At 46.9% G+C, this 17,334-nt stretch overlaps 1 protein-coding gene across 3 annotated transcripts in view; it reads right to left on the bottom strand.

Annotated features, from left to right (window-relative positions):
• The window catches only part of DIXDC1 (DIX domain containing 1), a 28,770-nt gene extending 13,271 nt beyond the window's left edge, over positions 1 to 15,499 (bottom strand). For 2 of the 3 annotated variants that reach the window (XM_008492416.2, XM_030464898.1), the window contains exons 1-5: positions 15,198 to 15,499; positions 6,472 to 6,601; positions 6,061 to 6,186; positions 4,026 to 4,269; positions 2,850 to 2,957 (exon numbers count right to left, since the gene is read on the bottom strand). In XM_008492416.2, the coding sequence (XP_008490638.1) occupies positions 2,850 to 2,957; positions 4,026 to 4,269; positions 6,061 to 6,186; positions 6,472 to 6,601; positions 15,198 to 15,257 (668 nt within the window). In that variant the 5' untranslated portion in view covers positions 15,258 to 15,499. Of the gene's footprint in view, positions 1 to 1,062; positions 1,179 to 2,849; positions 2,958 to 4,025; positions 4,270 to 6,060; positions 6,187 to 6,471; positions 6,602 to 15,197 lie in introns of those variants that run through there. The other variant, XM_008492417.2, reaches the window with a different exon arrangement.
• Positions 15,500 to 17,334: the final 1,835 nt, after the last annotated feature.

Below are 17,334 nucleotides of genomic sequence, written 5' to 3'. Positions count from 1 at the left end.
CCTCTTTACACACATGTTGTGTTCAGTGCTTGTAACCAGCCCCCTGCTCCTGCTTCTCACTGAACGAGTGCCCAGCACAAGTGCCCAGGGAGCACTCTTGGGTTACCTGGTAAGGGTCAGAGGAAAGGATGAAACTTTCAAAGAGCACAGGGTACAGAGAGTAAACCCAGCTGATTAACACATCCAGCAACTGAGAAGGATTTTACATCCTGCTAGGAACAGGTCTTGGTATCCTCCCCACAGATTCCCACCTCTGAACTTCCTATCAGCCTCATCTGGCCATGGAGAAGTGCACTGATGGTTCTGATCCATGCAAAAGATGGAAGAGTAAGAGCTGCTCTAGGAAAATAATATCAGCAACTGTTGGGTGAGAGGGTGGTGAAAGAGAGGGATGGGCAAGGGCAGGGAATTGGGGAGCAAAAACAGGGGAATAGAGAGCCTGGAAATAACATCCTCCTTTTCCAAAGTCTGCTCCTCTTTACCCAAAGCAGATGTAAGAGATCCCAGCTGGGGCAGGGGATGGGATTAAGTGGACCCTACAACATAGACAATTTTCCAGATAGTTGCTTAGGCTTTCCTATGCCCACAGCCCCCTTTCCAGTCAGTTTTCCTATTTAAGAAAGCCAGTGTGCTCACATGACATCAGTAACCACCTCTCAGACCACTCCAAACAGTGAGAGAGCCACTAAGATGCACTCAGCACAGGTTGCCTTGTGTTATGGCACCAAGTTAATGCTGGAACCATTTCTCTGGGTTTCTGTGTCAGTCACCAAACCCATCAAGAGTCTGAAACATCCACTGATGTCTTTAAAATACATAACCCTCGATTAAAAAAAAACCTGTCATGCAGAGATAAGTGCTCGTTAAGGCAAGCTCAGGATGCAAACTATTCTACTTTATTCCTTCCACCAGTTGGTTTCTTAACCCACATCCTTCCTCCACTGAGCCCCAGAGCTGCCCAAGGCTTTAGGGGAGCAGCCCCAGTGCCAGCCCTGGATTCTCAGCATTTGAATCAACCCCCCAGCCCTGCTGCTTCCCATGACAACGACAACAATTCCTCACCATTTGACCTGCTTCCCTCCCATGATCCCACTTTAACCTCTCGCCGCACAGAATCCGCTTCCCGGGGAGCCTCAGGATCCTGGCTACAGCCATGCCTCGTCCCTCCACATCCTGGGAATGCCGTGCAGAAGATGCCACCTCCTGTCACAAACTACCGGAGGAAAATCTTCACCTCAGCTCAGGGAGGAATGGGAATAGAAAAACAAAAAAAAAAACCCCAAAAAAACCTCGGGGTCTTTGCAAGGAGCTGCTGGATGACAGCTCAGCCCCTCGGGCACGGATTTGATTCCAGAGTCAGGGAATTCAGCAGAAGCCAGGCTGCAGGTTTTCCTCTCGGGCTGTCAGTCTCTCCCTGCTGCATTTTCCTCAGCCGGTGTTCCCATCAGGAAGGCCACCATCTGGGTTATCCCTGCTCCTCCTCATCCCATTCTTTGGAGCTCTCTGGACCCCAATAACCTGCTGCAGATGCCGACAAACCTCCGGAGGGAGGGGGTCCTGCAGGTTTGGGCAGGTCCTCTTCCTGGGGGTCCTCTTCCAGGCTTGGCTGCGGGCTCAGAAGATGGCATACAGCACTTCCCAGCCCTCTCCAGCTCCCTCTCCCTCTCCCTCCTGCTGTCACACAGCCTGTGCAAGGCAGAGCCTTTTCTCTGAGATGCCTGAGTGGGGGAGGGAAAAGCTGCTGGAAGGGGAGGGGATAGGGAGATGGATGGGTGAGGGGCTCGGTGGCCCGGGAAGCCATCTGATTTGGGCAAATTTTCCATGAATCATTTCAATTGCCTTCGCTTATTAGAGCTTTTGTCTCTGGGAATTCTGTTATCCGGGCTGGAGAGCTCCCTCACTGAGGAGCTAATGCAGAACTGAGCTGATGCAAGGCAGGGGATGCTGCCCTGGGACAGGCATCAGAGCAGCACAAGCAGATGAAGATGAAGGGAGCAGCTGCACTGAATAACCACCCATCTCCCCAATAAAAGCAGTGTCTCCTTTCTCCCAGGCAGTTCCCACAACTAAGCTTGATCATTTCCCTCTGGAGGAAGAGAGAAGCAGCATCTTGTTTTCATCAGGAAGCCTGGTGTCAGCAAAAGACAAACCAGGAGCTGGAAGTCAGATTGCTCCCAATTTCATTGGGTAGATCAGAGATCACTGATGTTGAGATCCTCACCATATCATGCCCTACCAGCAATAATATCATTAGTACCACAGGGTAAGAGAATTCATAACATTATGGGGAAAAACAAAACAAACCAAAAAAACAGTGACTTGGGATGTGTAGGAAAAACTTCACTCACCACCCAAATACAACCAAATTTGGGCAAACAGCAACTGCCAATTCAGAACAGGGTGGAAAAGTACACAAAATGCCACAGCTACTTTAAACTGCAGAATGAGCACAGTGAGTAGCATGTTTCACTCACCATCCCACTGACATCACATTCAACACCAAAGATCTGTGCCACTAGCCATGAAATCTTGTTGCCAGACCAGAATTTTTACACCTCCCCTAGAAGGAGAGCTTCAAAAGTACCACTCTGCTGACATCATGTGGAGGCAGTGGTCCAATACTGCCTCACATGGAGGTCCCACACTCCTCCAAATGTCCATGGCTATTTATAAACATGACAAAAGTACAATTTTTTTTTTTTTTCTCTTCTGCTGGACCAAGCAACTTTAATTCTCAGGTACAGGGCGGCCTCTTTGTACTATGGAACACCAGAAAAATCCTGTGGAAACATCCTACCTGCTGAGAAACTGTCCTGAGGGGGACACAGCTTGACAAAGAAGTTCCTTACCTGGAAGAGTGGGACTCCACTGGGATGTTCTGCTGCCCTTCATACTGCTGCACCAGTGCCCGGACACTCCAATAGGGATTTTCAATCTCCTCATCCATGGAGCTATTTCTGGAGATAATAATCATAAAATGAGGGAAGCCTCACCTGAGAGCATCTTCTTGTCTTCAAGAAGGAGGATAAGAAAGCTCATGGAGGAAAGGTAAGGAAGGTGCAGCTAGAAAGCTAAACCCCAAGCCCACTTTCCTGGTTTGAGGAAAACAGGCAAATAGGGCTTCTCCTTTTAAGATAATCCCTAATTCTGTGACTAGAAAACTAAAGAACAAGATTTGCAGATAGCACATGGTCTGGTTTTTCTGTAGAACTCCTGGCACAAAGTCTTTGCAGACCTTTAGCATTCATTTTTCCAACAAAAGATACCATTTCCAACTCCTGTCCAAAGTGCTTCATGCCTGCTCCCTTGAGTCAACACCATATGGGCAAGTGACCTTTTGTTGTCTAAACTGAGCCCTCAGTAGCCCACCACCTGACTCCCATTTAAATATCATTGCTATTATTGTAATCCACACAGCACCTTTTGCAGGAGCCCAAGGTGCTTTCTGAAGTGACATATTTATTCTTTCTGGATGGGGATTTTCTGCATTCCCACCACAAGTGCTTCCACTGCATCCTCAGCATGCAGACTCTGCCTGTATGGCAGCAAACATGGTACTGGGGTGACTGGAAGTCCAGAAGACAACGTGGACCCTGGACAACAGGCTCAGTGCCTCAGTTCTGGAAGGAACTGCCCCAGGTCTATAACCAGCAGCTGAAGTTCAGACCTTACTCGTGTTTCCTTTGAAGTGACAACGTGCAGGCAGCACACCAAGAAAGGGCACTGTGCCCAGCCTGAAATCAGGGGTTCCCTCCAGCTTTGCCACAGAGCACTGTTTGTTTCCTATAAGAGACCATGCAGTTATTTTGCTGTAAAACCTGAAGAACTTGGACCACCTGAAGTCTTCCCCGTGAGCCAGGCTCGGCCAGCATCCCTCTGGGTGTCAGTGGGATCCTCTCTACTCTCTAGCTGCCTTCATAGGAGGAATTGTCAGGATAAACAGGCACCTCCTTTACAAGAAATTGTGCCCATCTGCCAGGATGAGCTGAGCTCAGGTAAGCAGGGGGAAACTCCTAACTCCTTACCTCTGCCTGTGCCGGAGAAGTTCCCTGCCGGAGTGCAGCACATCCTGCCGGACATCTGCCAAGGCAGCCACTGCTCCCTGGGCCACTGCAGCAGCTGAGCGAGGTCTGGGGCTGGCAGAGGACCCTGACAAACCCTTCCCCACAGCAGAGCTGTGATTCGTGGCTCTCCCAGAACCTGGTTTGAAGTGAGCAGCCAGGGCCAGGATCAGCCTCATGATGGATTTCAAGTTCCCGTCAACGATGTCTGAAAAACGCAACCCAAACCAGGGGTGATGCCATCAATGTGCTGTCCCACCAGAGCTGGCTCCACCAACAAGCATGAAGCCAAAATGGAATGAAATAAGAGGGCATGGCCTTAAGCTCAGCAGGGGAGGTTTAGGTTGGATACGAAGAAAAAAAATGAGGAAAAGAAATGTACAGAGAGGTACAGAAATGGGCTGCCCAGGGAGGGGTGGATTCTCTGTCCCTGGACTTTATCAAAAGGAGATTGAATGTGGCACTCAGTGCCCTGGTCTGGGAACCACAGTGGCAGTGGATTAAGGGCTGGACTTGATGATCTCAAAGGTCCTTTCCAATCTGTCTGATTCTGTGATGCTGTGAAAGCCAAAGGGACCCTGCCAGTAAACAAGGGCTGTGCAAAAGGACTGCATTACAGTGCTGATGCTCAGCTCTGCAGCAAACTGACTGCCACCTACAGAGCACAAGTTTAAATGATTCCAGCAGACACGAGCTTCCCCTCTGAGGCCATTTCCAGCTGAGAATCCAGGAGGTTACATGACAGGATGTGGTAATTCCTGAATTCTCACTGCAAAAGTACAGTGCTTACACTGAAGGCATTCAGCTATTCACAGTTCTCTGGTGTGTAGGATTAAAAAAGTGTCTCTTTAGCAATAGTGCCCTGTACTACAAACTGTTGGTAGCACCCTACAAATGCTAACTAGTAATTTTAAAAGAATCACAGAATGGTTGGTGCTGGAAGGGACCTTAATCATCTAGTTCCAAGACCTTCCAAATATCAGAGACAGGCCAAAAAAACCCCAATAAAACCAGTGCTAGTGGCAACAAGGCTGCTATTACTTGCCTTAGTATAAACACAAACAAAAATAATTTAGAAAAAATAGCCAGACTCAGTGACTGTTACCTCCAGGTCATTCATGGAGAACATGAAACCAAAAATGTATGAATCATTTAAAGGCCAGGAGTGAGTCAGTGTCAGAATGGCCAGAGTTCTGCAGTCTGTGTCCCTATATCCTCTGACCACTTCCTTGCACATCCAGACTGATTTTGCTTATGTAAAAGTTTTGCTGCCATTTCCATAGCCAGGCACTCGTAAGAGAACTTGAAATGTTACTGAAAGAAACTGGCAGACTGGATCAGTCCTGTGGCAAGAGGACTTTTTAGTCCTAAATTCTAAGCCTCTCACCCAAACCTGCAAACCAGCAACTTACACTCTTTTACTAACAACAAGGGGCATGCACTCCATGCAGTCTTTTTAGCATTTTTCTTTTATCTGAAGAGCCAGAGGCAAACACAAGTGTATCCCCTCCCAGTACAGTCAGCAAACATTCAGGCTCAGCCCCCACATTCTGCACCACAGCTCTGAACAGACACAGACCAAACCATGCCCCAGATCTGGGATTTTGCATATTGTATCTGCTCCCTATTTACAGGCCACCCAAAACAGCATCACAGCCCTCCAGGGGACCCAGAATATTTTTCTATCTCTCATTTCACAGCAGCAGGTTTATGCATTTTCAGTGAAAGATTCTGAGCCTGTGTTCCTCATCACACCATTACGAGCTCTTCTGACTGCTTAGGAACAGGAAAAAAAGGTTTTGTGCATTGTTTTGTGCACCCTGCTGCTACCCAACACATTCAACCCCAAACCTGTTAAGCCACAGATGGAAAAACCCAAAACTCCCTCCCTAACCAATGCATTACTTGATATTCAGTGCACACAGCCTATCTGATATGAAATGCAGACAGAAAGAGGCCTTCAAGAGATCAGATCCCCTGTGGCAGCCACCACACATACCTTTTGCTGAGGTCTGATGCATGCGAATCTTTTTTGATGCCACAAACTGTAAGACTTTATCCACATTTGCCCTCATCTGCTGCTGGCTGGTGGGGTTTACCTGGATACCATTCAACTTCTCACCAGCTAAAAGGGGTGAAAACCACTTCATCAGAGAAGAACTGAACTGAGTTTATAGGTTTTTAGCATGTTGTTTTAACTGTCTGCTAAAAGGACTTTAATAGAATTAGGTTTCTGATTTGTTTAATAACTGTTTTCTTTTGAAGTCACTCCTCCCCACCCCCCAGCAAGCTCTGACACCACCATTAACATCTGCCAGCATGCCTGACAGATGTCAGAGCCAAGGCCAGCCCCTTCCACACAAAATCTAAAACTGCAAGATGAAAAATAGTGCCATATGGCATTACTGACCTACAATCTCAATTAGCAAAGCAAGAATGACTCCATCCCGGAGATCTTGTCTCAGGTCTTGCACTGGCTTTATTGCTGGCTTCTTCTTCAGCTGGGAATTCACCCAGGCCACGTATGCCTGGAGCTGTTGCTGAAAATAGAAAGCAAAATGTTTGCACTTCATTTCCTTTTCAGGGGGAAGCTGCACAGCTCTCACTTTTCTTCCATCTTCATTCATCTCCTTGTCTTTTGCCCTTGCAAACACACACCAGAGGTCTCATCCCAAGGGCTGCTGAGCACCAAGTGACATCACTGCTCACTGTGATGCAGCTCACACCATGCCAGGACAGGAGGAGCAAGCAGGACAGGGCTCACAATCTCAGCACAGCTGAGAAAAGAGCTTTATGTTGCATTTAATGTAGGCTGGTGCCAAACCAATGCTGTCATCTTGGGGTTTGGTGCCAGGATTCACAGCATTTAATATCCCTGCCCCCCAGGATTTTATTCCACGTGTCAAGAAAGCAGAAAACTCACACAGTGCAGAAGAAACCCTGTGTTACTTCCCAATAAACCACACCACCTACCCAAAGACCCAACCAGGACAGAGTTACTGGATCTGAGACCACATCTTCCCTCCTCAACACTCCCAGCATGGCTTATTTGTACCAAACAGGTCATGGATCAGGCAGCAGAGACTTCCTGTTGATTTACTCTAATTAGTTGTAACTGCACAGCCCCCTTCCTCCATTTCCTTGGAGCTGCAACAACATTCTTCATGGCCCAGTTCCTATTTCTGGCCATGGGGAAGCTGGGTTGCTGCAGCACTTAGCACCTGGTGATGCTGGATGCTGCTCCATGCCACTGGGATCATTGTCACAAGGGGAAGACCAGGAAAACGAACTCAGGCTTCTGGTCAGTGTTAAGGACCCATTCTGGCTCCTTTTGCCCCAAAGGCAAAGAGCAGATTCACACGACCTTTCCCTTTCCATCCCCTCAGCTCACAGGAGCCCTGGGACACTGAGATCCCTGTGGACAGGGCTGGGATGGTACAGGGAGGGTAAACAAACTGATCCATTTATGGGATTACCTCCCTTTTCACTAAGCTTCCCATTATTCTGCCCATGCAGCAGGTTTTAAGTCTCCATTCCATATTATCTCAGCCATGTCACTCAGAGTTTATGCTTTTCCAGCCCATCAGAGCCACCATTTGATCACAGCTTCACTCTTAATTATCCTGGCAGAGGAAATCCAACTTCAGTCACACCATGGTTCGGTCTGCTGGTTCAGAAAGGTGACTGGACCTGTGTTCCATCAGTTCTGCTCCCTCAGCAGAGGGCTGGAGGGCAGAGGATGGGGGGGGGGGATGAGCTTCAGGACTGCCCCAAAGCTTTTGTACAAAAGGCAGCAGAAGTGGCAAATCTGATGCAGACTTTGCTGGAGCAGAGTGGTCAGCAGGATCAGAGCTGCACTTTCCTCTTTGGGCAGGAAAACCTGACATGGATGGGTGCCACAGACAATTTCAGAGGTCTTTATTTTCTACCTAATGTGTCTGGGCACTCTGTAGGATATGCAAGTCCTGATTTTGTTGCTCTTGCCCAAGCTGAGGATCCTGTGCTGATTTTCAGAGCAGCAGTGGTAAAGTCTTGCCAGCTGCAAACAGCATCCCCAACCTCCTGCAAGTGTATTTTAACCCCTGTATTTTATCTGTATTTTAATGTGGGCACTGAGGAACAGGCTGAAAACAGGCTGAGAGCTTAACCACAAGCTTCCCATTACACAGATTCCATAAAGCTTTAATTTATTCAAACAAGCACCAGGGAAAAGGGAGAGCTTTACCTGTAGTAATGCTGCATCATTACAGAAATTCCTTAACTCTAAGTAAAAATGTACAGAGTGGAGCTGCAGCATGTAAAGTGCACCTGAAGCCTATGCAATTAAGGGAAAGAATCTTATCACAGTTGAGTTTAACACCTTGTTGTAATGTTTCAAATTACAAAGTTCTAAACAGTTGTACTGTCTTGTGTTAATTCCACAAGGGCTCAGCCTACAGAAAAGCTGCTATTTTTATAGGAGTCCACATGGTTCTTCCATTCAGATAATTGTGTCTGCACTCAGAAGAAAAAGAGATCTGTTCACTAACAAGTTTGTTTTCCATCTTTTCTCTCTGAACATTCCTCATGCATTCACAAGAAAAGCCTTTTTGGCAAACTTTGTCTTTTTTAAAAGCATAAGAACGTTTTAAATGATGATTAAAAGGAGGGTTTTGAGGCAATGGAATCTGTATGTCACCATTATAAAGTAACTTCATACCAGTGGCTTCTGTACTGCTGCAGACTTCATTTCATTAGCAGACTTAGTTGTCTGGCTCACTGGTTTTGCCTTTTTTTTTCCTCCACGAAAGCGTAAGATTTTCCTGCAGACGTTCAGACAGTTGCACTGATCAGCATTCCCCAAGTTTGTGTCCAAAAACTGGAAGATACAACAACTTCAGCAAGAGACTTGGATTGCAGCAAAGCTAAAAACCCAGGGAGCAAGTTGTCACTTCTGGCAGCTGAGGTGTCTGAACTTACCAAGGGGAAAAAAAAAATAAAATAATAAAAGTTTAGTGACCTAAAAATGGCAAAGCAGTGTTAAATGTGTGAGGGAACGAAGCCCCCAAGCTGCTTGGCAGAAATCCCAGCAGCAATTTTTGAGTCCAAAATGCTTTGCTTCACCACTCTGTCTTCCCCATCAGATGACAAACTGTGCAATAATAAGGATGTTGCTGGCCACAGCTTAAAGCCCACACCTCCAACACAAGCACAAAGCCTTAATCCACAGCCATGGATTTAATGAATCAGACCCATAAAAAAGTGAAACTTGTTTCACTCATTTCCATTTGTTCAAAACTCAGGACAGATACCTGAATATCTCAGATATCTCAAGTCACAGCAGAACAGCCCTAAGCACTACCAAGCAGTAGCATCCATGGATAGACAGCATCCATGGCATCTGTTCTGGGAGGTACTCCAGGTGTCATCTGCCAGCACAGAGAAAGCACAGATTTCCTGGAATGTATTCTACCACGAGAACAGCTGCTCTGTACAGTCCATTCCACCCCACAAAAATACCCCTTAGCCTGTGCTTGTCCCCAGAAAGACACCAAAACCAGATGCACCAACACCACTTCAGGTTGCAGGATCCCAGCTCAAGGTATAGATGTGCCCCATCCAGTCTCACGTAGACCTCAGCTCCTCCTGGTCAAGAGGACTCCAAGAAGAAAAAGGAGGCTGTGAACAAACAAGCAAGAGCATGGCACATCCCAGAAGTCCTCCTCCTTTCCTTCCCTTCCCCAAGGCTGTTTCCACTGTGGTTTCACACTGCTTCCTGACAACAGAGCAGGACATTACATTTTGTGTCTTCTAAATAAGCAGCAGAAAGAGGCACTCACCCCAAAAGCAACCAGGAGAACACAACCCAGAGGGAGCAGAGGATGCAGAATGAGTCTTTGGGACCTGATCCCTTTTGGGGATCCCCAAAGCTGCTCAGATCTGCTCTGACAGCTGCTGAAATCCCTAGCACACCTCTTTTGTCATTTTGGTTGAGGGAAAAGGGGACAAATTCACCAACTCCTCTGATGCTGTAGCTCTGCTACTCCAGCCCCTACAGAAGCTCCAAACTCCTGAACAATTCCCTAGGGCTTCCTCTGGTTAGTCCTTTACCTTACAGCTCTATCCAAGAGCCCTCAGAGAGGGAGCAGCTATTGCTCTATCTAATGTATCCTCTTCCTACATAATAACTGAATAATTACCTGAATAATTCACACTTCAGCCATTGACCACCCGAGAGTTTTCTGCTTCTCCCTGCATTTTGATTTGAGCTCCTGGTCAGCCAAACTTTACACTCTGTGGGGCTCCTCTACTCCTGCACCAATATTAATATCACAAGCAGGATTTTCAGAAGAAAAACACATTAGCCTAGCCTAAGATTTACTATGTAGAGCACATGCTATTAGGATTATGGTGGAGTTAAGCCTAATCCTATTTATATTAACACAGCTTTGTGTTCCAAAAAAAGGCCAGGTTTACCTGTACCTTGCCATGGGAAGAGTTCCTCCCTTACCTGCCACAAGTTGGAGCCCAGATTGCTCCAGCTCCTTGCATATCATTGTAGGGTGTTTCTACCCAAGTCCCTTTGGATGCTTTAAAAGCTTTTCCAGGGCAGGAGAAGGATGTGAAAGCAAGGTATTAGGGGCCTGCTGCAGTTGTGAGGCATTTCCTAGCTTGCAGCCACTTCCAGTGGCAAATTACAGGTTAGCACTTAGAAAGAAATGCTTCAGACTCAGTGGCCATAGGAAAGCAGCTGGGGAGGTTTGGAGGATTTCTCTTTTGCACTTTTAATTGCCAGCCAGTGATACCTAGGAGGAGAACACCTTTTCCTCAGCAGCTTTAATCCCTTACTGATCATTACAATTAACTGGCATGATGTTATTTTCCAGGGAAAAGCAGCAGCTCCATTGCTATTCCTTGCTATTCTCATTTAACCAGTGCAATTCCCCACCTCCTGTATCTCAATTATCTGTCAGTCCTGTCTACCTGGCAGTAAATACAGGCAGATCACCAAGCCTTGATGTGCTTCTCTGTTCTTTATTATCAGAGCCATCGCACTGGATCAGGTGAATTGTTACCTCCTCTGAGATGAATGGATTGCACATGCTGAACCTCCCCAAATCTTCATTCCAGAATGCTTTAGCCTGGATGCCTCCAGCCAGCCTGACCTCCCAGCAGCTTCCCATGACACTGCTTCTAGGGAGAAATTGCTTTTCTGCATTCATTTGGTGAATCTGAACCTATCTTTAGTGCTGCATTTAGGGAATCAGCCTGGGAGAATATTTTTTCTTTCTCATAATCTTTTCTCTGATTTTCCTTTATGCCCTTATGGACACTGCCCAAGCACCAGCTCTGACAAGGGCCATGACAACAGCCTCGTGCTGTGAGGTTGGTCCCAGGACAAAAAGCATTTAATGTCCTCTCCATGAGGAGCACTGAACCAAATGTCTGTGGCAGCAAAGCTCAAAGGCTGGCCTAATTGCATTGGGATGGAATGTTTAATGTCTTGGATGATTTCTGAGCTTTCTGACATTGCCTTAATTAGATGGGAACTGTAATTTTCCATTCAGTTCCATTTTTGTTTGTTTGTTTGAGAAGGCCTTTGTAGAAGCAGAAAATGAGTACTCACAAGCAAAGGAAATGTTTCCCTGCTCCCAAAGCCAGGAGAATTTTTTTTTTTTTTCCCTCAGAATTGCTGCTTAAGTGTGATTCAAGCTGTTGAATGTATTGAGATAGCTGCTGGTGCACCCAACAGTGAAAACCACCCAATTATGACAAGAAAGATGCCAAAACAGGACTCCTCTTTCATAAAACACTAACTTTAAAGCAGGAGGTGTAATTTCATTTAAAATAGCTTCTGGTCTGATCTGTATTTTCCAAATTTTCTATAAACAGCACATAAGATGACTCAGGCCAGGGACACAGTTTGGAAAAGGAGGAACCCATAGAATCTGGCAGGAGCCAGAAACAGCAGCTGAGCTGCAGAGGTCCAGGAGTCCCTTAACCCTTCTATCCATACCTAAGGGAAACCAGGGACATTTCCAACATCCTAACATGTCAGACAAGGATTTCTGACCCCTTTGCTGAGATCCAGACAGAAGGATTATTCTGAATTCCCAATGAAATTCTAGCCAGCACAGGTTTTCTGGGACTTCAGAGGTCAGATTCAAAGCCTCAAGCAGTGCAAACCTTTGCCACACAGTTGTGTGAGTGGCCTCTAAGTGTGCTTTCTGCAAAGAGAAACTTTGCCTGCCACTTCCATAGCACCACACACAGGAATTGTCCCTGAAATTCAACTGTTTTCTACCTACACCTCCTCTAACCCCAATATCCTGCTTGTAAAAACCCTGGGGGTTCTTACTGTACCTTCCCCCACACACACCACCAGTTCTGTGCACACTTTGTGTCCAGAAATCTAAGGATGGGATCTGTCCCTTAAACAAATTCACTCTCATTGAGGCAGAGCTCTGTTCCAGAGGACTATCAGATAGAAAATGAGGTAAAACAAATCTTTTTATGACATATTCCTTTGTCATCTGTAAGACACCCACACAAAAATGCCATCACCATTCACAGACAAGTTGCTGCTTTAGGGATAATTTTGGGGATTTCTGCAAGATGTCTCTCAGTGTCTCTGCATTTTCCCATGCCTGGTATTTCAAGGCTCAGCTCTCACCCAGACAGGGTTCCCGTGCAAGCACACAAAAAGCTGAGCCACAAGAGATCTTTCCCTCTGTGAACTGCCTGTACTTGGAGCACAACACCCATCCTGAGTTACCAAGTGGTTCTGCTACACCCAAAGTCCCAGCTCTGTCCACACAATGTTTCAGGAGACATTCCCTGATGCTTGATGAATGAAAAGGAGCATTGTTCCTTATTTAGCAGGGGATAAACACAGGAGGAAGAAGCTTTGTGAGCAGAGACTGAGCACACAGGATGACTGAACACTGCTTTCTGCTTGCAGGAGCCTTTCCTATGGAGCAAACGGGAAAGGACCCTCAGTGGGGTTGCCCTAAAGGCACATTTAGGACACAGATTCTGTTCCTCAATCTGCAAATGACTTCCTGTGAATCTGGAAACCCTGCAGCCCACATTGCCTCTGGGTGCCCCAGTGTCCAGCTCTGAGGACCTTGCAAAATGTTCCTTGCAAAATGCTTTCATAGCAACAAAACTTTGACAGCTGCTGCCCCTGCCAAAGGACAGCCAGGGCTCTGCAACCAATATCTGAGCTTAGACACCCAGTGAACCTGGGGCAGGGATTGAATCCTAACTGCTCAACCCCTAATCCTATAGAACAGCAAATACCTCCTTCCCTTGCTGATAGTCCTAATGCTGAGGGCTTGGGGAAAAAAGGCTCTGGTGGAGGCTGCACAGGGAAGGGGCTGAGGCTCCAGCCCTGGAGGTATTAATTGAAGAGCTGTGCAGATGTGGTGACTGAGGACACAGCTTTGCAGTGGACTTGGCAGTGCTGGGTTGGATTCAATGATCTTAAAAGTCTTTTCCTACCTAAACGATTCTGTGTTTCTATTCCATCAGCCTCAAGGAGAGAGAAGAAGCTGAGGCCCCATGGCCAGGGGATACACTGCCTGCCCTCTGGGGTTTCCTTGCTACAGCTTTTAGAAGCCATCCATTACCAGGGCTCCATCCAGCTGTGGCCATGAATTATTTAGCTTCCTCAGAGCAGGCTGAGCCTTACCAAGCAGCAGGGACACATCTGGAAGGCAGGCTCCTCTTTTAGTGAGAGAGGGACAGGAGCCACATGATGCCCACGGGGGAATTCCCTTCAAAGAGATCCCAAGTGGGAAACATGAGAGTCAATCTGGTTTTACAGTGGGAGAGGGACCTTTTTTCCACAGCTGAACAGTCTGTGGGTAAAGCTGACAGGCAGGGTGGGACTAGCACTTAATGTTACAGCTAAAAGAACAAAACTGTTCTGTGCTCCTATTACTAATTGCATTATTAATATACAGGCTACTACTATTTTCTGTCAGAGAAGGATCCAAAGCCCAGTAAATGTATCCTCGAACTAAAGCAATACCTTTGCTAGCTGCAGAAGAGACTGAGCTACCCTGGAGGAGGGGATGGAGTATTTACACAGTTCCACAGAGCAATCAATGGAGACCTGTGGCTGGCGTGAAGCTCGGAGGCTCAGGTTTCATCCCCAGTTTGTTTTCCTCGGGATGACTCTGCTGCTAAGCCCAGGAGGGATATTAATTTTCCGTGGAGAATGGAGGATGGGGGCTGAGCATTGCAAGGGTGAGGAACCACTGAACACAAAAATAAGCCATGTGCTCTAAACCAGAGAATAAAACACATCAGGAGATTACCCTTGCCAGGAGGTGAGAAGGCAAGCAGCAGCCCTCACAATTTTTATTTCTTTTCAGCTTACAGACAGGAATTCATTCTCCAGCAGGGTCTGCAGGATGCACAGCCAGGCAGCAGTGCCCTGGCATTTTGTCCTCAGTCCACAGAGTCCAACAGAACCAACATTTTGTGCACCCTGAAGGAGGAAGCCAACAGCAACTGGCACTCCCCAGGCAGCTCCAGAAATCTGATTTCTGGGATTTCTTCGTACTTCTCGCTCCTTATTTCATGTTTCATTAGTGATCTGCGATTCCCTAACCACAAACTCAGCAAACAAAGAACACTTTAAAACAATATATTTTCCTAACCAAGATGAATTTCAGTGCCTGGTTCAACCAACAGAGCAAGATAGGTAATAAAGGCAGCCAGTTCTTTGTCAGCCTCTCCTAAGAAACGTGTGTAAACAAAGCAGATACACAGACTTTCCAACAGCCTTCACACATAAAGATTCCACATACTCTACAGAGGAGTCAAATCTATAAAACAAACCCTGCCCCACAGTCTTGCTGCAGTAAAGATTATTTACGGGTACAACAGTAAAGTGCTGCAAAGAAAATAAAAACACCAGTTGTAAACCAGCCACAAACTCCTCAAAAAAACTATCGCTGATTTGCAGCTCCCTGGCTGAGCTGCCCAGGATGCCCTTTGTTAGCAAACAGCTCTCCCACCCTGAGATCTTGCTCATTTTTTCTACTTCTCTATCGCTGAAAACACCCAAAGAACTCAGAGATGCTGCCCCAAAGCTTTCTGCCCGGCCCGGGAAGGAGCTGGGTGAGACACGGGACGTTCATTTACCTCCGTGAAGCCCTCCTGAAGAATATCCAGTAAATTCCCCCTGGCCAAACACGAGAGCATTCTGCACAAGCCCCCCGATGGGCGAGGGTCTCAGGGGACACGGGGACGTTCCTCCAGCTCCGGGCGCGACCTCCTCCTCCTCCTCCTCCTCGCCAAGACAAAGAGTTGGAGCTCATGGGGAATCACATTCATAGTCCCATATGTGCAGCCCCGTTACTGCACCGAGACTTGAGCCCAAGTCGGGGCTGGGACTGGGCATGCTCGAGAGGGAGTTGCTGGGGGAGTAGCGGGAGAGATGTCACTCGGTTGTTATGGAAACGCCTCCGCTTACAAGATGCGGAGGCCCCGGGATTGGGCTGGAGGAACATCTGAAACCCATTTCCCAGCTCAGTCGTTCCTCGCACAAAATCCTGCTGTGTAAAAAGAGGTTTTTCGAACCCACCAAACACTGCGAGCCCTGCACGGCGTGGGATGGGGGGGAAGGAGGGACAGGGAGAGAGATCCGAGGAGGGCAAATGGCAGCGGTGCTGCTGCTCCCTGGGAAAGGAGGAAGGAAAGAGGGCAGGAGCTGCCCAGCTATCGTCTGAACAGCCCCAAAGAAACAGCAGCGTTGTCAGCAGCCTGCTGGAGACAGGGAGCTGCAAACCAGGGCACAGCACAGAGATTTATCTGCACAGTGCTCCAGCTACCCTGGCAATGAGGTTGAAAGAAGAAAAAAAAAATAAAGAAAACTTTCCAAGTAGAGTTAAAGATAATGCAAGCAGTTTTTCTAAATCATTAATGACTGCAGTAGTTCCAGAAATAAGTATTGAATATCTCCAGTCTCTCAAAGTTCATCTCACCTTAAGGAAATGCCCAGGAAATGATGTACAGCAGCACCATCCCTGAGAAATGCAGGAATTCCTTTTCAGCTGAACATACTGGGGGAACTGTGAAGAAGCTGGTTGGGACTGGAGAGGCTGTTCAAGTCAGAAGCTCTACCTGCCTGCCTTTTTGGCTCAAACGAGAAAATTTAGGACTGATATCTGAAATTCAGGTCGTTTTCAGTCCTGTATCCCTGCTACAGAGCTACCTACTGGAACAGCAACATGGTGAGAGGCACAGGGTTCTAATTCCAGGTGCCACGTTCAGGTCCAGGCCTGCTCACAGTGTTTTCCATCAGATCCTCTCATCAAAGATTTGCTTCTACATGGGACTTCCCAGCTTTAAAGAAAAAATGCCTCACTGTGACTATGTGAATGTCAGAGAACAGAAACTACTCCTGATGTCTAGCCAGAGAGGCAGATGATGCTGAGCAATTCTTCTGTTCATTGTGATCTCACAAATGCACCATGGGTGCATGTGTGTGCTGCAAATGCCTTGTTAGAAATTAAACTCTAACTCTCCCACCTTTGTGTTTCACCCTCAGACTCCAAGCTTGCTTCTTGCAGCAGGAATCACATTTTCCTTTCAGCTTCCTAACAACATAATAGATGTCTTTGGGTGTTATCCTTGCAAGAAGCAAACAGCACTCACTGAAACTGATGCTTGGATGAGTCCAAAATGAGGAGCACGGGACAATGATCCCAAAGGGATCTCTGTGTCAGCTGCTCCTGGTAGGAGGGACTTTCAGAACCAACATGTAGGGTTTCAGTTTGCTTGGTGCCATTGCCCTCTCCTGGACAGACTCTGCATAATCCCAACCCTTCCAGTTTCCCCTGTTGAATTCCGGGCAAGATGGTTAAGTGCTCTTCAGTTGTACACTTAAGTGCTCTTAAGTGCAACCTTAAGTGCTATCTTATCTATTTTTCTTAGAGGGAAAACATCAACCATTTTACCGACAAAACGTCTGAATATGACCAAAATGAAGGAGGAAAGTCACCACCTACTTTCATTGCCTGCAGGACACACACCTAAGGGCTACGTCCTTAGGTTTCAGGTTTTCGTATTTTCTTCCACATGAATGTAGATCTAGTGGAGAGAACTGCCCTGAAACACACGTAAAAATTATTCCTGATTACATTGGCTTCGACTGTGCATAGGATCTAATTATCTCCTCTGATTTGTGGTGGAGGAGAAATCAAAATTCAGCAGCAGTTAAATATGCCAAGCAAAGGTGTACTGGTCCCCAGTGTAAAATACTCACGGTATTACTTGA

Source organism: Calypte anna, chromosome 24, assembly GCF_003957555.1.
Source record: "Calypte anna isolate BGI_N300 chromosome 24, bCalAnn1_v1.p, whole genome shotgun sequence".
In the NCBI taxonomy this organism is placed as follows: domain Eukaryota; kingdom Metazoa; phylum Chordata; class Aves; order Apodiformes; family Trochilidae; genus Calypte; species Calypte anna.
Note: the sequence above shows the minus strand (reverse complement) of the source record. Positions and strands in the feature narration are given on the sequence as shown.